The sequence below is a fragment of the Monodon monoceros genome, unplaced genomic scaffold, assembly GCF_005190385.1.
Source record: "Monodon monoceros isolate NGI ecotype Baffin Bay Population unplaced genomic scaffold, NGI_Narwhal_1 Super_Scaffold_6, whole genome shotgun sequence".
Classification (NCBI taxonomy): Eukaryota; Metazoa; Chordata; class Mammalia; order Artiodactyla; family Monodontidae; genus Monodon; species Monodon monoceros.
The window spans coordinates 7986336-8013052 of NW_021703783.1; the positions used below are offsets into that span (position 1 = coordinate 7986336).

Genomic DNA, 26717 nt, shown 5'->3' on the forward strand with positions numbered 1-26717 from the left:
TATAATTTTAGTAGGGTTGAGTGCTCAAAATATTTTTCCTAATAAAGATATGTAATTAAAAAACTGAGGGGAACCAATTTACTACCAAATAAGTGACTTGAAGGCTTGAGTCATTCAGGATTTGTCTTTATTTCTTCCATAGAAGCTAACTTTGAGCTTTGTGTGTGGTATACAATGAATAACTATTTGTAGAATTAACATTTTTTTCCTCTTACATATTTTAAAAGCTGCTCTTTTCCATTGAGTCTATTTTTGTACATGGTGGGGATTTTGAGAAGTATTCCCTCTTGGATCATCTGATCTATTCCCAGACTGTTGGTAGAGTTGATTTTTATTATTCCTAATTTACCCCTGATGGATGAGTGTCAAGTGCTACTTTGAATATCATTGGTAAAGGTGAATTCATTATTTCCCTTGCAAAAAAAAAAAAAATACAGCGTGAAAGAGCAATGCTCAGTTTCATCATGCACCACTCTCCTCCCACTTCACTATACCTCCCTCCCACTAGCCTCCTTGCAGTTCCTCAAACTGAGTTTTTTCTTGCCTCAGAGTTTTCACATACATAATCCTTCAACTGGAAGTCTCTTCTCCTCACTGTCAGGCTTACTCACCCATCCCTAAGGTCTCAGTCTAAATGCCATTTTTTCAGGGAGGTCCCCATTTTATACTCCCTTCTACTACCCTATACTTTTTCTTCACAGCACTTATCACAGTTGTAATTAACAAATACCCACATAAATGTGTATATAGTGTCTCTTGCTTTCTAGACTGTAAGCCAAAGCTCTCCGTTTCTTTTTATCCAACACCTAGCACAGTGTCTGGCACAGTTGTCCTTAACACTCCATTCTTTGAAAATAGTTGAATAAATAAATAAATATTTTGTAAATTTGACTTAAATGAACAGCTGAGAACAATGAGATTCCATAGGACTTCATCATTTTGTGCTGAGCCATTCTTCCTCCCTTCTCTCTATTGCTGCTTACCATGCATTTAAATTCTGTCTAGTCATTGTGGTATTCCTAGAGGTGCAAGAATCATTATTCAGTTGGGCGACTCATCATGACTCCATCAGGATTCTAACTTCTGCAAGTTTTTCAACTGCCAGTCATTTTCCTAGCAGCCTTGGATGTCCCTTCTAGAGTATCCAAGGTATTGTTTAAAATCACAGACCACGTGTTCAACTGAACTGTCATTATCATGATATTTCCAGTATTTTGAACTAGCAGGAGATGACTGTTATCATCCACACACTCACACAAAAATTACGACTTCCTCATTTTAGTCAAGTGGTATTTGTACCATCCCATCATCTTTAAGCATGTCCTCCCTTGCAGTGTGACTGACAGACCGAGGTTCTCTTCTTGGCCACCGTAGGTGTTAAATGAAAAAGATATGAAAGATTCTAGGCTAGTAAGGATGAGAGTAAGGAAATTAACATTTATTGAGCACATAGTATGTGCCAGATACGGTACAAATATATACTCTCATTCAATCCTCATGACAACCCTGTGAGGTAGGTAGTATCCCCTTTTCACGCATGAGGAATCCCTTTTCTGACAATGTAGATTGCCTCTTGAATTTTTCTGTTGTCATTAGCTTTCATTTATCTACTGTTATCCTCCCTCTTGGAGAGATTTTGGCAACTGTATAACCTGAAAAGCCTACTTTCACTCAATAAATATGAATTTAATGAAATAAGTTTCACAGTAGATCACTGGATGATTGAAAATGGGAACCTATCATCCTTCCATCTCAGGTTACATCCTTTTCTAGCCCTTTTAAAGACGTCCTTGCCTACTAAGTACTTTTGCTTGACTTCCATATTTCCCATTTATTAAATGCACAGTGTATTCATCTCGACCCAATTGACCCTCTGGGCTCAGTCTCCCTAGTCTCATAGGGGCCAGGAAGCCAGACTGTTGAAAAGTACATGTTGAATGTTCTTAATCATGAAATGACCCCTCCAGCTTCTAGTTAAAATAGTACCAACAGGGTTCACCTACCTTAGAATTAGATCAAAGGGGACCATATTTCTCCTATATACACCTTAGGGGGAGCTCAGAAGTCTTCCTTAATGGTTCTCCTTCAGCCCTGCATGAACGGACCAGGAATGAAGTCCTGTATGTCCTTCCTCCCCCTTCTCTCTGAAGGATGACCTTGGTCCTCATCTATACTCCTGAGCAAGTAGAACCTTCAATTTTCTTCTTATCAATTCCTTTATCAGCTTTCTCTTCCCTCATTTGATTCCAATTTTCTGGACCTTATAATAGTCTAGATAAAAGCATGTTTCAAAGAAAACCAGCCTGTGGTGGGAGGGACCAGCTTATCTGTGCCATGCTGCGACGAACGCTGCAGACTTGTAAAACCTCCCTTGCGTTGATGCGGTCCATCCCATCTACCCTGCATCTTCAGGACTGGGATAACAGAAATGAAACTGTACTTCTCAGTCTCGAGGGTATATGCTGTGTGCAGCCTCATCTAGCATCATTTCAGGTTTCTGGGGAAATATGTAGGGGAAGATGCAGGATCCATGTCCCATTCCTCCCTTTATGTCCCACTAGAAAGTCTTGTCTCTGTTCTTGGAGGAATTGGTTCCAAGAGTATATGATCTCCCAAAAATGTGTGCTGCCCCAGGATCTTCAAAGGATGCTATAGCTATAGGAGAGACTCTCCACGCTGACGCCTGCCACAGCTGCGTACAATTCAGGCACCACCAATTCTGGTACTTGCAACACAGCTTTGTCATTTGCAGTTCGAGCGGCAGTTTCTAGGCGTGAGTGTAGCTCTCTAAGTGAGGGGCGGCTGTCCTCACTCCAACGCCAGCAGGACTTCATGAGACCGTACCTGAAAGGAAAACAAGAGAAACAAGAGAAACTGTCTCGTCTCCTAACAAACCTTAACAAAAGAAACCTATGAGTCTTTAACCTACTTCTCACTGCTGTGTCCCACATGCTTCCCAGAGAATACTGTTCCTTCTCATCCTCCTAATGCTAAGTCTCTTAATATCATCTTCTCAACAGGACCCTTTTTATAAAAGGAATGACTAAATATTTCTTAAACTACAATCAGTATGACAGAATAGGTTTTTTTTCCATTAGATTACCAAAAACTCTTAAGTGTTTTCATCTTGCATGTTATTAATTTGCATCATTCCAAACCATTGCTATAACTTATCTACCAGTATGAGCTACGTTACAGCAAGGAAAATAAGAAGGTATGGAATAATACGATTCATACTAATTTCAGCTAATGTAATTAGATGGTTCCTTCCTTTAATCCAGGTCATTTCCCCCCTTTATTACTTAGCTTCTCCAGGAAATTGCCTTAATCGAGATAGAAGTACTTACCACCTTTAATCTGTCTTTGCTTCAATCCAGTTTCTAGAGAATTTACAACATAGCCTGTTTTCAAACACTCTTCATCAAGTCTCATTCCTGCCCAAGAACCTACAGTGATTTACCACTGCTCACCATATAAAGTCAACATCCCACCCCCTAGCTTCTTAGCATATAGTTCTTGCCTAACTGAAGCCCTCTCCTCCTGACAAGTCAGTGTCTTGCTATGCCCTAGATGTGGTTAGTAACACCCAACTCCGTCTTTGCTCGTGCTCTGCCCAATTCCTTGAATATCCTTTCCTACAGATTTAAGTCTCAATTCCTTTCCTTATAAACCTCAGCATGCACTGTGTTTCCCACACTCTTTAATGTTGTACGATGAGACTTTGTAGAAGATGCTACTTTAATAATACTGCTAATGTTTTACCAAGAACTTACTTATTATAAAAGGCATGGTAGGGGAACTTAACATGCATTATTTCATTGTAGCCTCACAATAATTTTGAGGTAGGGTTATCATTATACCTATTTTAAGATAAGTAAACAACGCACAGTAAAGTAGTAGGACTAGGACTGAACGTGTGTCTTTTTGACTCTGTGAGATGAATCTGAGCTTTTAACCATTCTACTTATTGCCTCAAACTTTATGTTGATTTTCATGTTGTTTCTGACATCCTTCTTCAAGACCAGGTACTTTATCAGTTAAATGTCTCTCCCCAGTATCAAGGACAGCCTTTTATACACATAAAGCCTATGAGAAGTATTTGTCAACAACTTCATTCTAGTATACCCAGCCAGTATCACTATACTGTGTGTATATGTGTGTATATACACATAAAAATATATATCAACAGTTATGATATTTAACATTTTTAACATGCTTGATGCTGTAACTGTTTAATGTTGGGAAACCCAGGTGCTGGAAATTTACCTTTTCAGTGCTGAAAAATTTACAAAATAGCAACAACTTTAATAGAAATGTATATTAATATATTAACTCCTGTCTTCTTAAAAATAATTTAACCTTTTCTTATGTTCTATAACAACCTTTTTTTGTCCTTTATTGGTTATGAAATTCTGAGTGTAATTTAAAATTTTTCCATTTTCTGCCTCTACGTTAGTTCACCAATTGTCCCTTTCTGCTGACAATTTGATATCCTCCTTCTCCTGCCTCATTTCTTCTCACCCCCACTTTTGGTTGGCTTCCAACATGCTTAGAACTGGGAAAACAGATAATCAATATGTTTTTAAGTTAAATATTAAATAGGAACCAGTGAGTAATTGTACTGCAATGGATTTTATGACAACTATATTAGAACTGAAGCCAGTAGTCTCTAACTGAGACTGACATTTAAATAGATAAAACACTACTGTATTTGCATTGGATTTGGTCTATTTTAAAAGCTTCCAGAAGAGCTAAGCTTTAACAACGTTAGCGAACTTAAATTTCTAATATAGTACTCAGTGGTTGCCTCAATATTTTGTGTGTGTATGTATACACACATACAGATGAAATACATATACATGTACATCGTATATGTGAGCAGATGTGTTTTACTGCAGAGGTTTGGTTTAGGGTTGTACATTAGCACATAAAGGACAGCTGAGGGTCATCTGAGCCACTTTGAAAGGAGCACGACTGATGAAGAGCAAAAAAAGATTTTAAAAACTATTTACATGGTGTGTGTGCAGCTACTGGGTCTCTTCATGATTTTCCTCCTTTGGAGATGCTGTAGGATGCTGGTAGGGGGGATTTCAGGATATGGAGGTGCCCCTGTTGGTATGGAAAGAATGAGAGAAGTAAGAGAACTTAAGGGTCCTCAGAATACAAAGTATAACTAACACTACTCTCCATCCACCTGGGCTAATTACCTGCAAAAGTATAGCCATAGAAAAAATAATAGATATAATATAATTGCTCCCTGGTGATCAAGTAAGGATATAGCTTAGAGAATTTTGGAAAAAAAGAGATGGGGGTGGGTACTGATAACTTAGCAGAACGTTGAGTCTTTAGAAAAGTAACAAAATAAAGCAAAGTGAGAAATAAGATCTGCCCTCTACTTCCCAAACATGAGAAGGTGCTATAGTTTCTCCATCAAGTGGATTAATAAATCTAAAGACAATATTTTTATGTTTATGCAAGATCATCCTTGGATTTTAAAACATCCCATGGAATTGGTAAAGTCTTGAGGGAAAGAAAGAGAAAGAAAGCAAAAGAAAGTTAAAAACAGAAGAGGGAAGGAGAGAGAGAGGGAGGGAATCAAGACATTACAAGACTATCTCAAAAATCAGGATTCTATGTCAACTCAGTTCAACCTTCAGAGATTGTACTGAAACCCCTTCTCATAGCAAATGTCATCCACCACCCAAATAAACATCCTTGTATATTTTTGTATAGGTGCACACTATTTTGGGGATCCTCCTTACCTAGAGTCACCATCTCGTAGAGCAGTATCCCAAAAGACCAGCTGTAAAAGAAACAAGGCCATGGATTTAATTTCTATTTCTGCCTTTCGTAAAGACAGCTCACTTAAGTACCAGAGGCCTTCAGTAAGAACCCCATTACAAAGGCAATGAAAGGGAATCAAGGGTGACTGATACAATAAGCAATGAGGTAGTGCCATTAGAAAGCATTTCTGTCCAATCCCCTTAGAATCTAATCTATTTGAGTACTGAATTTATGTCTCCTTTTTTCTATATTACACATTAATAGATATTTACCATTATTTGCTAAATTGTGAGTGTTTGTGCAAACATGCAAACATATTCGCCCAAACATACAGAAATTCCCCTCTGCATCTTTTTCATCCTTTCCATTTCTCCCTGCTGAAATTCTAGCCTTTATTCTTAGCTCAAGGCCAAGCAAGTTTTATCATTTATCTACTATTTCCTCAGTAGATCTAATTGCCCAAACCTAGGAAAAATATTAACATAACAAGTTTTATACATAATTGGAGTAGGCATTTGCCTAAGCAATATGATTCAAGAGATGTATATTTCACTATTCTATAATATCATCATTAAATGAGCAATATTTCCCAGTTAAGCTCTCAAAGCTCCCAGACCTCTATTCAAAAGGAGATGTCAGTGAAACAGCAATGAAATAAAAAAGCAGTCTTCTGGGGACTTCCCTGGAGGCCCAGTGGTTAAGACTCTGCACTTCCACTGCAGGGGGGCATGGGTTCTGTCCCTGGTCGGGGAACTAAGCTCCCACATGCTGCACGGCACAGCCAAAAAATAAATAAATAAAATAAAAAAGCAGTCTTTTAATTGACTCACCACATCAACTGATGTTCTAAATTTCCCCCGCAACTCATAACATTCATGGCTAGTAAGATATTCTATATTATGTTTATGTGCTCTTCCGAGCAGTTGAGTTATATGGCTACCAAAAGTCAATCGCAGTTCTTTACAATCCTGTTTATGCCAATCCTACATGTAACTGTAATTATGTAAGCAATTAAATATTATGTAAGCTGATTAAATATATATGCCCAAAGCATTAGCTCCCTGAAAACTAGATTGAATGCTTTGAAAATATTCTATAAAACCAAGCTGCTAAAAAGAAAGTGTTGTCAAATTGCGTGGGTGAGACAACTGTAGAAAACTGGGAAAAAATTAACAATAAGTGTCAAATTGCATCGCAAGTGTTTTCAAGTTTCCCACTCTATTTAGAGTCATCCCAAACTGAAACTCAAAAATAATTCATTATGGATGCTACTTATACAAGAAACACAACACGTAACTTCATTTAGCATAGCAGGTCTATCCCCTTGGCCCTCCTCCAAAAGACTGATAATTAAATATCTATTTATATGTTTTAAGTTAAAATAAATTGAGTATACACACACATATGTACTTATTTTAATAAGTCCTAGTTTAACTAAACTTTTGATTAAGCGGACCTACCTCTTTCAGATAAAACTAGATAAACGGATAAAACTCCACCAGATTAAGTCCTCAGATACTAGCACGAATAATCTATTCATTTTTTTCTCTCCTAATTAAGGTTTCTAATCTAACACAGAGGGAATACTTCAAAAGGCACTAAAAAGGATTGCAGGCAGATGCCAAGTATGAGCTCTGCCACATAACACGCATTTTTGCTTGAGAGTCTGACTTCTCAGTAGACATTTCATGTGGAGACATAATTGACAATAGACTCAGTCATGTTCATGAGCTGGAGGACACCTGGGTCAAGAAAGGAAGAAATCCATAGGGCAGGGCAGGAACAAACCATACATGTCTCCTTTGATGCCAGCTGGTCCCAGCTGAAGCCGTTCTGGGGCGAGCCACTTGAGAGGTACGATGCGAGTGGACGAGATGGCCCCTCGGGAGTGGACTTCATAAGCCAGGCCCAGTCCGCAGAGCTTAGCAGTGAGATCACACTGGATCAGGATATTCCTGGCTGCCACATCCCCATGGAACAGATGCTTATCCTGGAGAAATTCCTGTCAACATGAGATCAAAGATGGATCAGCTTTCTGAGGTCATGGCGTAGGTCACAGATAAAGAGAAACAAATCCTTGAAAAGAAAAGTATATTTTCTACTCTGAACAAGCCTCATTAATAATGACATATTGCTTCCAAGTATGTATTAATTTTTTAATTAATTTTTATTTATTTATTTTTGGCTGTGTTGGATCTTTGTTGCTACACGCGGACTTTCTCTAGTTGCAGCGAGCAGGGGCTTATTGTGGTGGCTTCTCTTGTTGCAGAGCACGGGATCTAGGCACACGGGCTTCAGTAGTTGTGGCACGCGGGCTCAGTAGTTGTGGCTCTTGTGGCATGCGGGCTTAGTTGCTCCACAGCATGTGGGATCTTCCTGGACCAGGGATGGAACCTGTGTCCCCTGCATTGGCAGGCAGATTCCTAACCACTGCGCCACCAGGGAAGTCCGGCTTCCAAGTAGTTATAATGAATCAGACATGTTTGCATTGCGTTTAAGATTAGCAAACTGATACCAATACTTCATTCCTTTTTTTAAAAAAATTAAAAGACTTTTTTTAAGGAGTTGTTTTAGGTTGACAGCAAAATTGAGTGGAAAATCCAGAGCACTCCCACATCCCTTCCCTCCCACTTCATAGTTTCCTCTATTATTAACAACTAGCATCAGTGTGATACATTTGTTACAACTGATGAACTGATACTGATACACTATTTTCAACTGAAGTCCAGAGTTTACTTCAGGGTTCACTTTTCGCATTGTACATTCTCTGGGGTTTGACAAATGATTTACACATTTTGGATACGTTGATATACCCTTATATTTTTGAAGACACATGTATTAGTAAATACACTAGCTTTGCTTTAAAACAAACAAACAAAGCTTAGCAAACAGCAAATAATCCAAATAACATTTGTACTGGGTTTGGAAATTATAATCTCCTACTCTGACCCTGACCCTGGCCTGATTTTCCTCTCAGATAGGACCCAGCTAGACAAGGGGAAGGAGAGTAGGTTTCAAGTTTCTAGCAGCAGTCTCCCAAACAGGGTAATATATACATAGCAAAATTGAGTGTCATAATAATAAATTTATATACAGTTTTACATCATCTCATTTTGTCCCTAAAATAACTAGATGAGGTGAGTTAGGGAAGTAACTTACAGATAAATCTAAATGATTATATAAGGTCACACTGGTACTAAGTGGTAGTGACCAGAACCCAGTATTCTAATTCATAGGAAGTACTACAAATTCTACTAATACTTTTCAGGCCAGGCTGCAAATCAGAATTGCCTGGGAGATTTATAAATTCATAAGGTTTTCTCTCCAGATTTACTTAACCAAAATCTAGGAAGAGGGACCTGATAATCTATCTTTTTAAGAAGTATCAAAATGATTATAGCACAGCCAAGAAGACATTTGAGAACCACTGCACCTGAATGACACTGATGTATTGAAATCATTTCCCCCAACATCAAGGTGTTCAAGGCATACAGAGATGCTGAAAAACTATACATGACTGAAGCGCTAGAGACTGAGGTCTATGATTACCAAACAAGAATGGTGTGAAAAAATAAAAGGTGAAGGTGGTAATTTCCAGTCATTGATGGTGAAGCAAACAGTGACTAGCAGGGATTTTTTTGTTTTTTTAGTTTTTTGTCTCAGGTGAGGCCTCAGAACAAAGATATTATACTCTAATGAGAAGAACTGAAGAATGTACTGATCTTGAGGTTGTTAAAAGTTAGAAAAAATAGTGTGATATTGCCTTATAACTGGTAACCTTGGGCTCTCAGGAATGCTCCAGTGTGATCACTGCATCTCTATGGGGCACCCCTGCAATTATGGTTCAGAATACAAGATAAGCTCTGTCCTGATACCCTAACTTTTTATTGAAGTATAGTTGATTTACAGTGTTGTGTTAGTTTCAGATGTACAGCAAAGTGATTCAGATATATACGTATATATATATATATATATGTATATATATATACACATACACATATATAAATATATATTCTTTTTCAGATTCTTTTCCATTATAGGTTATTACAAGATATTGAATATAGTCCCCTGTGGTATACAGTAGGTCCTTGTTGTTTATCTGTTTTATATATGGTAGTGTGTATCTGTTAATCCCAAACTCCTCACTTATCCCTCCTCTTCCCTTTCCCTTCTGGTAATCATAAGTTTGTTTTCAATGCTGTGAGTCTATTTCTGTTTTTTAAATAGTTCATTTGTCCTGATACCCTAACTTTTTTTTTTTTTTTTTTTTTTTGCGGTATGCAGACCTCTCACTGCTGTGGCCTCTCCCGTTGCGGAGCACAGGCTCCAGACGCGCAGGCTCAGCAGCCATGGCTCACGGGCCCAGCCGCTCCGCGGCATGTGGGATCCTCCCAGACCGGGGCACGAACCCGTGTCCCCTGCATCGGCAGGCGGACTCTCAACCACTGCGCCACCAGGGAAGCCCCTGATACCCTAATTTTATCAAGGAAATATACCAACTAGGCCATCCAAACACCATAGTTAACATTTATTTGTATGATGTGCTCTCTCCCTCGCTCCATGAGAACTTCAACTAACTTTTTCTCACTGCATCACCTCTTTTTTCCTAAGCTTTCTCTGATTCTTTTTATATCCCTTGTATATTTCATACCTCAAGGTGGCAAGATATATCAAATACTAAAATAGTAGCTTCACAGAGCCCTGATTTTCCGTAACTAATTTTAAACACAATTATCTAAATAATTTCATAGGAATAGTCATCTAAATTTCCTGAGTAATTCTGGTAAAGGTAACTTTTTTTTTCTTAAACCTTGAGTTCTTTCTCTTCCCTGTTTATTTAGGTTAGTTTAACATAAAGAAATGCTCTCACCTCTGCCCCTTCTTTTTTATTACTCCTCTTCCACTTGTTCCTTGTTCTTTTTAAAGTATCTGTAACTCCTATCACATTCAGTATCGAAGCAAATCTACAACCTAACATGTTCTGAACTAGTATTTCTTGTTTTACAGGTATAAATTATAAGCTTCCTTCTGGTTCTGTAGCCTTTCACCCTTTCAGTTTCTATTCCCATTTCTTCTCCCAACTTGCTTCCCCTTTCCCCTTTTACATCTGTTAACATTAGTATATATCTGGAAGTATGTGGACATACAGCTCTTGGCCCTGGTTTTTTACCCTTAAGACTGAGAAACCTTTTAAAACCCTTCCTGTTCCTTCTTTTTTTTAAAAATAAATAATAAATTTATTTATTTTTGGCTGCGTTGGGTCTTCATTGTTGCACCTGGGCTTTCTCTAGCTGCTGCAAGCAGGGGCTACTCTTCATTGTGATGCACAGGCCTCTCATCGCGGTGGTGTCTCCTGTTGGGGAGCACACGCTTGAGGCGCAAGGGCTTCAGTAGTTGTGGCATGCAGGCTCAGTAGATGTGGCTCATGGGCTCTAGAGCACAGGCTCAGTAATTGTGGCGCACGGGCTTAGTTGCTCCATGGCATGTGGGATCTTCCCAGGGCTCGAACCTGTGTCCCTTGCATTGGCAAGCGGATTCCCAACCACTGCGCCACCAGGGAAGCCCCCCTGTTCCTTCTAAAAACCCTAAATTGGGACTTCCCTGGTGGCACAGTGGTTGAGACTCTGTGCTCCCAATGCAGGGGGCCTGGGTTTGATCCCTAGTCCGGGAACTAGATCCCACGTGCATGCTGCAACTAAGAGTTCGCATGCCATAACTAAGGAGCTGGCGAGCTGCAATTAAGGAGCCCGCCTGCTGCAATGAAGAAGCCCAGGGCTTCCCTGGTGGCGCAGTGGTTGAGAATCTGCCTGCTAATGCAGGGGATACGGGTTCGAGCCCTGGTCTGGGAGGATCCCACATGCCGTGGAGCAACTAGGCCCGTGAGCCACAACTACTGAGCCTGCGCGTCTGGAGCCTGTGCTCTGCAACAAGAAAGGCCGCAATAGTGAGAGGCCCCCACACCACGATGAAGAGTGGCCCCCGCTTGCCACAACTAGAGAAAGCCCTCGCACAGAAACGAAGACGCAACACAGCAAAAATAAATTAATAAACTCCTACCCCCAACATCTTCTTTAAAAAAAAAAAAAAAAAAGAAGCCCACGTAACACAACTAAGAAGCCAGTGAGCTACGACTAAGGAGCCCGCCTGCCACAACTAAGACCCGATGCAACCAAATAAATAAATATTAAAAAAACACTTTAAACTGACTACTTTCTTCCTAGAATTACCAATCCTGAATTATATTATCTAAATAATTTCATGAAAGAATTGAAAACAATTTATTGGTGCTTGAGTTTCCGTCCCCTAACTTCCATCTGATTTCCTTTATAATATATACCCCATTTGAGAGCATAACTGAGAAATATGACATTAAATACCAAGCTAACAAGAAAAATCACTGCCATCTGTTGTCATTTCTCCAAGCCTTACCACAGCCAAAAGGACCTGCTTCCCTATGTGATATATTTGTTTTTCTGTGAGGTCATACGGAAGGCCATCCATGGTCATCACATCCTAAATAGAGAAAAAAACAGTATGTCAAAATGACATGAACAGATCTGAAAGAAAAGCTAGGGGTAGAGATATTCTTAAATGCAGTTATCAAAGCTAAGGAAAATACACAAAAATATAAGGACTATAAGATTCAAGGACAGATGATATGAGAGATTCTCAGATATGCAGAGAAGTACCATGATTTATTGGACCAGGAAAACAGTAAAGAATGTAGATGAATAGCAGAATGAAGAACAGAATAGCAGGTAAGAAAGACAAGTATATATAAGACTATCCATTGGATAAAGCAGCAATTTTCCTAAGGCAGAACATGTGTGTGTGTGTGTGTGTGAGAGAGAGAGAGAGACAGAGAGAGACAGAGAGAGAGACAGAGAGAGAGACAGAGAGAGAGAGATTAATTAAGCACATTAACTCAACACATCTTGACTGAATGCCTACTATGTGCCAGATTCCATCTTAGGACCTCAGAATACAAAAGTGAGCAAAATAAATATGTCTACGCCTTCTGGAGCTTATACTGTGGCAAACACATGTGAATCAAAATAAAATAATCATACATAAATACATGGTTACATATGTATAAGTGCCATGAAAGAAATGTAAAAGAGATCATATGATGGTGGAGGAAAGAGAGCTCATTCAGTTGGAGAAGCAAGGAAAGCTCTTGACGAGATCCGAAGAGTGAGCGGCCACTGACCCTACAAAGAAGGGAAAGGGAGAGAAGTCTGGTGTAATGAGAAAAGCATGTGAAAACAATCTGAAATAGAGAGGCATGCAGTCTGAAAAATAAAAAGAAACAAGTGAGGTTAGGGCACAGACCAAGTGACAGATGGTCTTAAAAAGTTTAAAATCTCATGATGTGCACATTGTCCTATTTGCATCACTGGATGGAAGAAGTCAAAAAGGTCTCTTTTTCATACACACTTAGTAATAAAATGATCAGCCTACCTAGGAGGCTTGATTAATATTGAACTTTGCTCATCAGCAAGTGACGAGCTAACTAGGAAAACACGGAGCACTTCAAAAAGAGGAGTGGACGGAGAAGTGGTGAGATTGTAAGGAATAGGGCTTGCACTTTAGCCTGGAAATTTCTGAACATTTAAATTTTTCAAAATATGAACTGGAGATATACAGACTTGCAGGCTGAAATTTCCTTAACTCAGCCTCGGCACACTAGGGTGATGTTACAGAATGGAAAGTATACTTGACACTAACAACAAAATTATTACTAACAGTAGTTAGGTTGTTATGCAATTATCATTAAAACAGCTACCATTCTGAGTGCTTAATATGTTCCAATCACGATGTTTTTCCAGACATAATTTCCTTGAATTTTAATAAGTATTATTCCTCCCACTTTACAGATTCCGAAAACTCAGACTCAGAGAGGTGATTTGCCCAAAGTCACATAGCTTGTAGGAGATGGAGCCCAAGGTCCATTCTCTAAATCTGCACCGCCCAATATGGTAGCCATTACCCACATATGCCTATTTAAACATATATTATTTAAAATTAAATAAATTTGAAAATTCAGTTTCTTAATCATATCAGCCTCATTTCAAGGGTTCTGTAGCCACATGTGATTAGTGGCCACCATATTGGACAGAGCAGATATTCCATCATCACTAAAAATTCTATTGGTTGGTGATAATCACTCTGTTATGGTATTGTAATGTCTCTCTAATTTGTCATTTGTCAGGCTAATTGACATGTGAAGAGCTAATAAGCCAGGTCATGCCTTTCCTTCCCAACACCTCTACCCTACCACTTACCCGGCGACAGGTCCAGAGAAAGCTGAGCAGGTCGCCCTGGGCCACATCCTCCAACACCATATAGAGTGGCAGCCCTTCTGTGCAGCAGCCTTCCAGCTGTACCAGGTTCTTGTGCTTCCCCAGGTACTGATAGAACTGGATTTGCCCTAAGAACTCCTGCACCTCTTGGAGCCCAGCTGCTTCTGTGGAGGACAGAAGAACCATGGGGAGTGAGCAGTCAGAGTATCACCAATAAAATGGGGGTTCAAGTCAGGAAGCAACCTCAGATGATAAATTTCAAGGCTCCAAAGGGGAGTGAGTGTAGACAAAAGATAAAAAGAAAGAGAATCAATTAGAAGATGATCTTCAATGTCACTGATCTTTTGTCAAAGGTAACATAGAACCGTAGGTCTTTAGAACTGGATGGGCTTTCCTCTGCCTAATAGACAAGTGTTCTGTTCACATTAAAATATTATCACACGTTAACATATTACCACTTCTAGACCTTTGGATTAATATTCTTGCTAATCCTATCTTTGTTCTGTTTCATGTATCCATCATTACTGGTCCATATCAATGAGTATCAGCAAAAAGAAGAAAAATGCAGTAACTGGAAAAGATATCAAAACAGTGAAGAAAAATGAAGAAACAACCACAAAATCCTCATTCAAGTAATATCTATATGGAAAAATCAGTTTTAACAGCCTTGATAGGCAAGGTTGAGCTAGGGAAAGACCCAAAGAAGAACCTTTCTGTTTCAGAGTTTTTACTTTCTATTCCCTTCTTATTCTGTGCCCAACTGTGACCACAACTGTTGATTAACATCTTAATGTCTGCAAAGCCTGTTAGCATTCACTGTTGAGGGCTCACAGTAAAAACAAGTTAAAAGAGGAAAGGAAGTCCAACACTTCTCCTTTTACCTTTTAAAGCCTTGAGGACGACACTCTTGGGCTCATCAGTGTCCCCAGTATATATCTTGGTTCGGTAGATGGTCCCAAAACTACCATTGTGGATTTGCTCCAGAACTTCAGAGAAGTGCTCCCGGGGCACCTGCAGCTTAGCCAGGGCATGTGTGGAAGTTCGTAGAAGGCTTTCCACCGATGTTTCCTTAAGTGGTACAAACACACTTCCTTCAGGTCTTGCTGCTTCCCAGCTTAGGCCCCTAGATGGAGGCACGTGGGCAACACCTAAAACAAAGAGGTGGCACCAACAAGCTTTTTCCTAGCCTAGGGACTCCAAGAAAGCAGAACCTAGAACAAACCATCAAGGAGTCCCTTCAGCAATTTTCTCTCTGGCCAATGTGAGGATACCTTCTGATGCTTCTCTATGAACCAGCATCAATACAAACCTTGTAGAATTTATGTAATAATCCCATTACTTCTAAGACAACTGGAGATGGACCTCTGAAAATGGGTAATGACATTTCATTTCAGTCTTCCTCAGGATTACAGTTCAGTATGAGTATAGTATGAAGACAATTAAGGAAGTTACTGAATAGGTATTCAAACCACAGACACCTAAATGTGGTGGTAACTGCCATGGAGACTATCATTAAAGTCAATCAAACAGCTTCCCAAGGTGGAGGGTAGGTATGGATAACTACTCAACTCTGAGTGAAAGTTATTCCTCCCTCAAGTTGTCCCCAAAATCAAATTATTCCATATTTCCAAGAGTCTCAATCAAAACATTCTTTTGGTACTTTCCCCCTTTCTAAACCAGCTTTTCTCCATTAGAGAAGAGAGATTCATTCTTTTTATTAAACTTTATTCATTCATTAATTCATCCATTTATTCAACAAGTATCACCTCCTCTGTGCCAGGCACTCTTCTAGGTGATAGGGAGAGGCAAAGTCCAGATTCTCATGAAGATTACCATCTAGTGGTAGGAGAGAGGAAGCAGATAATAATATACTAGGTAAGGAGTGTTATGGAGGAAAAGAGGGGAAGAAGGAGCATCAGTTATGCAATTTTATGTTTGAAGGTCAGGAAAGGTCTTTCTGAGAAGATGACTTTTGAGAAATAGAAGCAATTTGAGAGCAAACCATACTGGTAGCAGGAAGAAGTGCAGAGGTTGAGGAAGGAGCATTTTTGACATATTTGAGGAAGAGTAATGAAATCAGTGCCCCTGGAACCAAGGGGAAAACTGGAGGGTTACAGGAGATGAGGCCAGAGAGGGCCCAGATCATGTAAGACCATTAAAAGAAATTTGTCTTGTACTTCCCTGGTGGCACAGTGGCTAAGAATCCGCCTGCCCATGCAGGGCACACAGGTTCGAGCCCTGGTCCAAGAAGATCCCATATGCCGCGGAGCAACTAACCCCATGCACCACAACTACTGAGCCTGTGCTATAGAGCCCACAAGCCACAACTACTGAAGCCCGTGCGCCTAGAGCCCATGCTCCGCAACAAGAGAAGCCACTGCAATGAGAAGTCCGCGCACCGCAACGAAGAGTAGCCCCAGCTTACCACAACTAGAGAAAGCCCACGTGCAGCAACAAAGACCCAACACAGCCCCAAAAATTAATTAATTAATTATTTTAAAAAAGAATTTTGTATTTTTTCATTCTAAGTTGAGAAGCAACTGGGGGTTTCATGCAGAGAATTGACAGGATTGACTTATGCCTTAAAAGAATCATTCTGCTGCTCTGGGGCAATAGAGCATAAAAGGATACAGGCAGAAGCGGGGAAACCACTTAAGTATTACAATTATCTATGAGAGGTGAGGGTGGCTTGAGTCTATTTTGAAGACATAGTTAACAGGATTTGCTAATGGACTAGAGACGGAGTGTGACAGAAAGAGGGGTCAAGGACATCTTCAAGATTTTAGACTGAACATAAAGGGAGCTGGGCTTGCCATTTACTAAGATACGGAAGGCTGTTGGGAGAGGACATTGTGAGGGAATTTCAGGACCTTTGTTTTACACACATTACGTATTAGATGTGTACTAGGTCCAAACTGCAAAGTAGGTGGTTAAGTATAAAAATCTGAGTTCAAGGGGACTATAGTCAGAAATGAGAAAATAATTGAATCCATAAGACTGAAAATGAGATCATTTACAAAGTGACTGTAGATTTAAAAGGAAAGAAAGAAGTGTTTCAAGAAGAAGGAAGTGCAAAATAGTGTCAAATGCTTTTGACAGGTCAAGTAGGATGAAAACCCAACAGAGCTGACACTGGTGATCTTGGAAAGAGTTCTTTTGGTGGATTGGGGTGGGGGGGAAAGCCTTGTTTTAGTATGCTCAGAAGAGAATGTGACAAGTAGAAGTAGTGAGAGTGAGTTTAGATAAGTTCTTTGAGAAGTTTTTTGTAAGAGTGAATTATAAGAGACTTGGGATACAGTTTAGAGAAGGATTAGGGGTCAGCCACTGTAGAGTTTCATTTACTGTCAGGATATTTTTTTCCTTCTTTTTTCTCTGAGTTTCCTGTATGAGCTGATTCTCTTCCATTATATGCTCAGTGGTACCCCAGAATAGCACATTATCACCTCCTACCTAATGCTTCAAGGACTATTATGAAGGCTACCCCTTTACATCCTAAATTCCAGAAGCACAGGGTAGGGCTGTAATGCATTGTAGAGTAAAATGTCATCCTTCCAAACTGGTTACAAAGCCCTGGGCTTTACCCAAGCCTTGCTCCCCAGTCCTTAGAGACTCACATGGCCAAAGATTTGATAGTGCAATAGGATGAAGAAGACAGAAACAGGTTACAGGAGGCCTCTCTTGCCTACTCTTCTTTCAGCTAACAAGCATACATTACATTTCCTTGAGAAGAGCTCACCCCCCTCTCAACTACACAGGAGGGGACCCATACCCACTATCTCATTGCAGGGTCCTCTAGACTTGGGCCTATTGAGGCTTGTGCCTCATTTTCTACAATCTTCGTCTTCCCCGAGCCACTGCCCAGCCCCAGTTTGAACTTTACCTCGTAGTCCAGGAGACTGCTGTTGCTCTCTTTGTTCTCTGATGAAAAGCCACAGGATGACCCCAAGGAGAATGAGGAAGATCCCAACCAGAAGGGTTGGAATGATGATGATTTCATACTGCTGCTCCTGGACAACTAGGTAGGAAATCAAGGAGGTAGAGAAGAGATTGAAGAAGCAGCCTAACCTGACTTCCCCTACCCATCAGTCTTCAGCTCACCCCACACGATCATCTCTTCCTCCTGATCCCTCTCACAATCGGGATCAACTCCCTGCTCTGAAATCCCAACGTCCCTGTCTCTTAGCCCATGAAGTATGCTATGCACCTCGTCTCTCATTTTTCCTACTGAGTTGGAGGATGCAGCACATCTGGATCTATGATTGCCACTCTCCCCCCTCCGCCCAAAGCCACTAGTGCCAATTCAGTTCTCACCATTGCTTCATTTCTATTAGAAATCAAATGATCTTCCTTCCAGAATCTATTCAGATCTTAGGGCAGATCTCTATATCATCTGTACTTACTACACAACTTGTCACTGAGACTGCATTCCAACAGCATCCGCGTCATGCGCCTCTCATCTCCCATTGCCACACAGCATCCAGTTCAGCGCCTGACCCCCAGAGGATGCAAAGAGCACTAGAGAATAATCCCCAAGGATTGAGTTGTTCTGAAAAACTAAAATAAAATGGAGCACACAGAGAATTTTAAAACACCTCTCCAAATAACTAGTTATTAAGTACACAGGTACCTGGAACGCTCCAAGCCACCAATTCATCTCTATCCAACTATCTGACATTCAAACTGGAAGAACGTTTTTTGGTTTTTTTTTTTGCGGTACGCGGGCCCTTCACTGTTGTGGTCTCTCCCATTGCAGAGCACAGGCTCCGGACGCGCAGGCTCAGCGGCCATGGCTCACGGGCCCAGCCGCTCTGCGGCATGTGGGATTCTCCCGGACCGGGGCACGAACCCGTGTCCCCTGCATCGGCAGGCAGACTCTCAACCACTGCGCCACCAGGGAAGCCCAAGATCTAGCTCTCTCTTACAGTCCTTAAGAAGGTCTAATTTTCTTTTTCTGTGTATCCCCTAATTTTTAAACAAAACACTTAATTTCATTTTTATATAAAACTAATTCAGACAATGAATCCATAGTTGGCAGATTTCAAGAGAGATGAGTTATGCATTTGCTTTCCTTCTCTGAAACATCCCTCTACCGCATTCTCGCTACCAGTGAGCAGATAGCAGTTATCAATAAAACTATTTAATTCTGCAACTCTCGGAGCTTTCCCTGCCCATCATATACAGATAGACACAGACACTCATTCTTACCAATACGTGGATGAAAGCAAGTGTCAGGACTAAGCCATCTTCTCTTCCTCTCTCTTTTTTTTAACAAAAAAGAAATATGTTCATATGATCCAAAAATAAAAATATAAAATGGTATACCATGAAAATCTTTTCCCCACCCCATCCTTCTCCATCTGTCCAGTTCCCAATTCTCCTCCAAGTAGACTATAGTTGTGAGTTTCTTGCTTACCTGACCAGAGATCCTTTACATGATTATATTCTATATCATCAGCATATATTTCTATAGAATTCTATATAATCAGCACATATTTCCAAAAACCCAATTCTTCCTTTCTGAAGAGAACTGGTGGTCACCGCTCTTCCATGTATATAAAAACTTTATTTTGCCCTTGGTTAACTTGATTCCATGGCCATGAGTTTGTCTGAGGGGATGAGAGTTAAACAATCCCCTTACAGCTCAGAAGAGATACAGGTGTGTGGCTGGTTGACAGAAACCTAAGTAAACAGAGGAGTAGCCAGGAGAAGGAACATCACAGAGAGAAAGTGAAATTCTTATCTGTGGGCTTTCGCATAGGGAGGGATCTATGAAGGCAATGAATGGTAAGATAGTAAAGTCCATCTTATCAAGTTTGCAAGCCAAAAAGGCAAGGTGAAAGTTCCCACAATTCCACAAGACTGCATGAAAAGGAAAACACTCATAAAAGGGCAAGAAACAGAGAGCCTTGAGAGGGCGGAGCGAAGAAGGTCCTAAAAATAAAACATTAGCTCAGCCGGGAGAATTCAAACATAATTTGCAAATGTCATTCTAATTCTTATTTTCCTTTCCTCTTACTTCCTTTTCGGTGCATTATCAGATGTAATTATTTTCGTTCAGGGAGCAGCCAGTTAAACGAGTTTGGCTCTCTGGGGAGTCGGTTCTGGGAGCATAATCTCTCTTACCACAGTACAAGAGGAAAAAAGGGTCAGGCAGCAGCCAGCTCCAACTCGTGAGCTCCGCCCAGAAACCAAACTACACACGTGCTGACGCACACTTGAGCACGAAATGTAAAGCCCTGTGCATGTGTCCCCACGTAGAGCTGCTCAGGTGGCCGCCCATGATGACAGCACATGGCCAAACATACCTGTGGCCAAGACCCCAAGTCCATGCCTATACCCTTTCACCTGGGTATCACACTTACTACAGAGCACCCACCTTGGGATACAACGTGACCTTCTATTGCATTTCCTGAGCAAGGTTCTCACCATGAGTTGTAATTGTGCTTAGACAGTTTATAGAGACTGGGCTTAACAACATGTAGCGGCCCAACGAAACTGGATGCTGAAGCAAGGAAATAAACCTATAATGTGGCGAGGCCCACTCAATAAATTGCTTTCCAGATGTTTGTATAATAAGCCCTTTCCGAAGATTACGCTTTGGCTAGAGGCATCTATAATATACCAAATGAGTGTAGAATTTTTAAGGAATACGCGCCAGGTATACCCCTATATCCATGGACGCCTACAGAGGAAACTTACCCCACAGAGCCCTCCAAAGCACTTAGGTCACAAAGTTCTTATAATCACTTGTAAGAACAATATTTCTCTCCACATCATTTTTCTCTCTGCAGTTAGTTGAATACGAACATTCAATTACCACATGACTTGGCCTGCCCACTCTGTGTCAAGCTAAGAAAAGCCATGGCTAGATGAAAAAACCTTCTGGGATGGCCGTTCTTATGCATTTGATTCTAACCCATCTGATTATTAGAAGAACGTATCTGACCAGCATTTCTGTACAATATGAGCAATACTCTGTCCCCTTCAACTATATCTCACTGGGTTAAAAGAAAAAAATATGTTTGCTACTGCTTCGTCCCTTAATTGGAGTGTAAAGTCCTTAAGTATGTAAAACACAACCCTATATGCCTTATCCTTTCATGCCATTGTTTCTCAAATTATTTTTAAAGGCTCCCCTCCCACCCGAGACCCCTGCTCTAGGGCTCAAGTAGATGTTCACAGCACCTGTCTGAACAATTGTGGTCCGTGGGTTATGTGGGAAAAGTCTACCTCCCCTACGGTCGTTAAGCAGGTCTAATTTTCTCTGTGTCTCACTTATTTTCTAAACAAAACATTTAATTTCATTTTTATACAAAGCTAATTCAGACAGTGAATAAAGAGTTGGCAGATTTCAAGTTCTCTCTTTAGTGCCATGTATTACTACACGCAGGGCATTGGAATCAAGGGTCGAGTGAGGTTGTGAAATTGTTAATTCTGATAACTATATGTGACAGTGGAAAATATGTACATAGCTTGCCTAAAGTTTACACATACGTATGGTGCCAAATCTCTCAGGCAGGGCTCTAATTAAAACAATATTATTGCCTCATTTGTGGTTATCCTTCCTTATTTTTTCTCTTTTCATTTGCTCCTGACTCTGTTAGCATATTAAAAGATTTAGTTCCGGGCTTCCCTGGTGGTGCAGTGGTTGAGAGTCTGCCTGCCATGCAGGGGACGCGGGTTCCTGCCCCGGTCTGGGAGGATCCCGTGTGACGCGGAGCGGCTGGGCCTGTGGGCCATGGCCGCTGGGTCTGCGCGTCCGGAGCCTGTGCTCCGCGGCGGGAGACACCGCAGCAGTGAGAGGCCCGCGTACTGCAAAGAAAAAAAAAAAAAGATTTAGTTCCCCCGCCCCCCCAAATCGAGAATCTAGAGGGACACAGAGCAGTATGAAGGAGATACAAATAGGAAGAGAATGAGAATAAAATGGGAAGCAAAATCCACCCCAAATTTTTTCAAGACTGCAGTCTAGAGACCATAGAAGTGAATGATCATGACCCAGCAATCCCACTACTGGGCATATACCCTGAGAAAACCATAATTCAAAAAGAGCCATGTACCAAAATGTTCATTGCAGCTCTATTTACAATAGCCCGGAGATGGAAACAACCTAAGTGCCCATTATCGGATGAATGGATAAAGAAGATGTGGCACATATATACAATGGAATATTACTCAGCCATAAAAAGAAACGAAATTGAGCTATTTGTAATGAGGTGGATAGACCTAGAGTCTGTCCTACAGAGTGAAGTAAGTCAGAAAGAGAGAGACAAATACCGTATGCTAACACATATATATGGAATTTAAGAAAAAAAAATGTCATGAAGAACCTAGGGGTAAGACAGGAATAAAGACACAGACCTACTAGAGAATGGACTTGAGGATATGGGGAGGGGGAAGGGTAAGCTGTGACAAAGCGAGAGAGAGGCATGGACATATATACACTACCAAACGTAAGGTAGATAGCTAGTGGGAAGCAGCCGCATAGCACAAGGAGATCAGCTCGGTGCTTTGTGACCACCTAGAGGGGTGGGATAGGTAGGGTGGGAGGGAGATGCAAGAGGGAGGGGATATGGGGACATATGTATACGTATAGCTGATTCACTTTGTTATAAAGCAGAAACTAACACACCATTGTAAAGCAATTATACTCCAATAAAGATGTAAAAAAAAAAAAAAAAGAAGTGAATGATCACAACTGGAATTGAACTAAGTATTCATATTAGCCCTCCAAATTCTTACACATATTTCCAGTGTAAGTACAATGCACACTGCATCTTTGCATCTGTTTTATTACACACAAAGAAAGACAGTTCTGTTTGCAATAATAACACAACTCTGATGAGTGACATTTCTGTTCAGTTAGCATAATAATGTCCCGGACATAAACAGCGATTTACTTGTGAGTGTCCAGAAGAAAGTCTTCTTATCAAAATTCATCTACAAATAGAACTTTAAAAATTAGATGCAGGGACTTCCCTGGTGGTCCAGTGGTTAAGACTCCAAGCTTCCACTGCAGGGGGCAGGGGTTTCATCCCTGGTCCGGGAACTAAGATCGTGCATGCCACAGGTTGAGGCCAAAAAAATTTAGATGCATTCTCCTGTACTCTGTCTGCCTATGTGTTGTGAGAAATTCCTCGAAAGACTGTATGACACATGGTCCCATCCCCATAAGGTGTGAGTAAATCTGTTTTGCCTGCCTCACCCTCAATCTTACCACCTGCATCTCTGCGCAAGTGGATCTGCCAGCCATATTATCTTCATACAGACAAGTGCCTCGCTGCCTAGCTGGGCACTGCACTGGGTCAAGGGGCTTATTAGCTGTGGGCTATGGGGCAGAGGACACAAAGACCCAAAGTGAGGAAGATAAAATATGTGGAGATGGCACCCCGAGACAAGAGACCATCTGCCTCCTGGCTCTGTCACTCAGCCTTCCCTTCTCTTCCCCCATCATCCTTACCCCTGAGCTGTCTAGCCAAAAACTTCACTTAATGGAGTGACAATGTTAAGTTGGAAGCACGATAGAAAAGAACTGCTCAGATCTAGAGGATTCCAGAATTACTTATCTCCAACATTCTGAAAACCGAGCTGTCCTTCCTGTTTTCAGATCCAATAAACATATATTGATGAGCTACAGTGTGCATGTATCATGCTAGGCTAGCCACTTTCACACACAGGAGGAAACTGAGGCTCAGAGAGATTAAGTTCTGAATTAGGGTTTTAAAAAAAACAAAAGGCAAGTAAATAAATGTCAGAGAAAGGTTTCATACCCCAGACTTTTTTCTTTCTTTTGGCCGTGCAGTTTGCGGGATCTTAATTTCCCGACCAGGGGTTGACCCTGCACCCTCAGCTGTGAAAGCGCAGAGTCCTAACCACTGGAGCACCAGGGAATTTCCCATACCTCAGTCTTTTAACTACAAACCCAATGTTCTTTAAACTACTTCATTGGGACTTCCCTGGTGACGCAGTGGTTAAGAATCCACCTGCCAATGCAGGGGACACGGGTTCGAGCCCTGGTCCGGGAAGATCCCACATGCCGCGGAGCAACTAAGCTCATGAGCCACAACTACTGAAGCCCGCGGGCCTAGAGCGCATTCAACAAGAGAAGCCACCGCAATGAGAAGTCCGTGCACCGCAATGAAGTGTAGCCTCCGCTCGCGGCAACTAGAGAAAGCCCGCGCGCGGCAATGAAAACCCAATGCAGCCCAATAAATAAATAATAAACTACTTCATTACGTGTATGTCCTTGCCATTCAAATGGACAAGACACATAGTGTCAAGAAGGAATTGTGTCAGAATGCAAAACAATCATGGAAACCACAAGGCTGAAACTAAATTTCACCAACAAATAGACCATAAATTGGAAAGAACAGGTGAGAAGAATCTGTGCGTTCTCCGAGGTCACCTAGGGGCACGTCTGCATGTCTGTCTTCAAAATGCTTTCTGAATATGAGTGTTGAATCAGAAATGGTTTCCAGTACTCACCAGGTGATGGAATCCAGGATCATTTTCTTTGTCTGTTCATTTTCCTGGATCTGAGCCCAAGCCTATATCTATCTATCTTCCATTTTGGGGAAAAGGGCCTGGTTTCCAGCACTAGCGATCTTCCACTGTGAGCCCGGGGCTCAGGAAAGGGCCAGAGCCCCCAGCGGACAGACTGGCCTAATCATTAGAGCTGCCCTGCCGAGCGCCTCAGGCTCTACCTTTCTCCTGCAGCACACTCGTGCGAGGACAAGTAGATGAAAGGGCTTGCTCTTTAAACCCTGGGAATCAGACTGACAGAGATAACTCACCTTATGCCCAGGGATATCTCCTGGTGCAGATAAGGCGGAGAGGAGAGGTGGTAGCCAGAGAGAACCCCTCGTCCTCCCGTACTTCTCAGATATGGAAGGATTGTGACTGGGCTGATCTCCACCCTCTTCCACCTTCCTAGAGACCTAAGGCTTGAAATGCACTTTGAACCATAAAAAAAGAGGCCCTGCCATGCTGCCTGGGAGTCCTGACCATGTTTAAACAAAATCTTTTGACGACAGGACAGAGCGTTATCAGCTCTTCTTGCTTATTTTTACCTGTCAGGAGTTTTTACCTCTTTGAGAATTCCTGAAATATACGTGATACGCAGTAGAGATGAGGAAGCCTAAATTGTATCTTGGCTTCTCCTGAAAAGCTTGCTCCGTAGGGGAGGACATGGAATGCAAGATACGCAGCCCCAGGATTCCTAGGCACGAGGTGCAGTGCTCACGTCACAAACAGCATCAGATTTTAAATATCATTACAGACATGAACACATTTTATGTCCTTTGAGGTGTTATACAAATTCGAGACATTTTGTTTTTATTATAATGATCATTTTACTTATCACATTCCCGATTCCATAACCCTGCATCCACCACGTGCAAACCTCCAAAGTCCGGAAATAATATATATATAATTATATTCTCTCTTGGTGGCTATTTTCTCTTCCTGGGATTACTAACCAACAGCAATTTCCCAAGCCCATGATAAAGATTATTGATAGGAAGGAAAGGCCAATGGCTTTTTAGCTCCTTTGCTGCCTCCCAACGTCAACTCCCTGCAAAGTGCTGTCCACTCCCTTATTCATTGATTGAATATCAGTGACACGCTGGGCACTGCGGGTTATTACAAACAAAAAAGAAAACAGGAAAGGCCAAGAACATACAATCACCACCTGCTCTGAAAACAGAGTTGCCTCTGATCCATTTATTTTCTCCTACCTGATGGACACACCAAAGATGCCTGTATGTGCTGCTTGGGGCTTGTTTCAAATACTTTGTTTTTACTGTTGTCAGTCACACTGCATTTCCAGGGACCAGTCCCCATCTTTGTGATTCACCCCACTTGGCTTTTCCTTCTAAGGGGGAGCTTCTGGTACTTTAAAAATCTTTTGACCGTTTCCGTTTCCCCTATAAGTGAGGAGATCTATTTTGTTGTCCTGCCACGCCTCCAGCCTTTTCTAACACACAGCCCTCTGCAGAGAGGAGGGCAGAAAGAAGACAGTCTGATTAATTGCTGAACATGCCTACATTTAACTACTTTATCTTCTTATTAGAGAAAAACTGAAGATGTTTCTGTTCACTGGACAAACACCTTATACCACATCGAAAGAAATTATGCAATGAGAAAATGTGTATTTGTAGAGGTTGTGGAATATGTTTATAAGCTTGCCAATCAGGAAATGCTAATAGGACAAACAGTTCACAGTTTAAAAAAAAAAAGAAAGAAGGAAGACAGTCTCCAAAAGATTGTGGGAAACACACACACACACACACACACACACACACACACACACAAGCACACTTTCTCATTCTCTGATAAATGAGTCCCAGATGCAGGCAGGCAGAGAGACAGATAGGAGACTCCACAATCAGGAAATCAGCTCAGCTGCCGATCACCTCAGTGCTTTGTCACACAGGGTGTGCCCTTGTAAGTGCTCTATACACAGAAGGTAATTCCAGGTAAACAATAGCAAAGGCCTGGCAAGATGAAAAAGGCACCTGTGGGAACACATCACCACCTCATTCTGCACCGTCAGGAGCAAACAGTAGATTCCCCGCCTCAGGAGTGGGCCAGCGTGCTTCTGAGCTGAGCGGTCTGGAGTCCGGGGAAGTAGCA

General features: G+C 41.3%; 1 protein-coding gene across 2 annotated transcripts; it reads right to left on the reverse strand.

The window, feature by feature from the left end:
- Nucleotides 1-26717, reverse strand: STYK1 (serine/threonine/tyrosine kinase 1). 2 transcript variants are annotated; one of them, XM_029204157.1, is made up of 10 exons: nt 26600-26717; nt 18488-18641; nt 17968-18102; nt 14969-15235; nt 14070-14251; nt 12214-12297; nt 7578-7786; nt 5763-5803; nt 5013-5109; nt 1-2844 (listed from the first exon to the last, which is right to left on the reverse strand). In XM_029204157.1, exons 2-10 carry the CDS (start codon nt 18549-18551, stop codon nt 2640-2642), a joined length of 1284 nt encoding a protein of 427 aa, XP_029059990.1. In that variant the 5' UTR covers nt 18552-18641; nt 26600-26717; the 3' UTR covers nt 1-2639. The 2 variants fall into 2 exon arrangements, with proteins under 2 accessions (XP_029059990.1, XP_029059989.1); XM_029204156.1 differs by lacking the exon at nt 26600-26717 and having other exon boundaries at nt 18488-18995.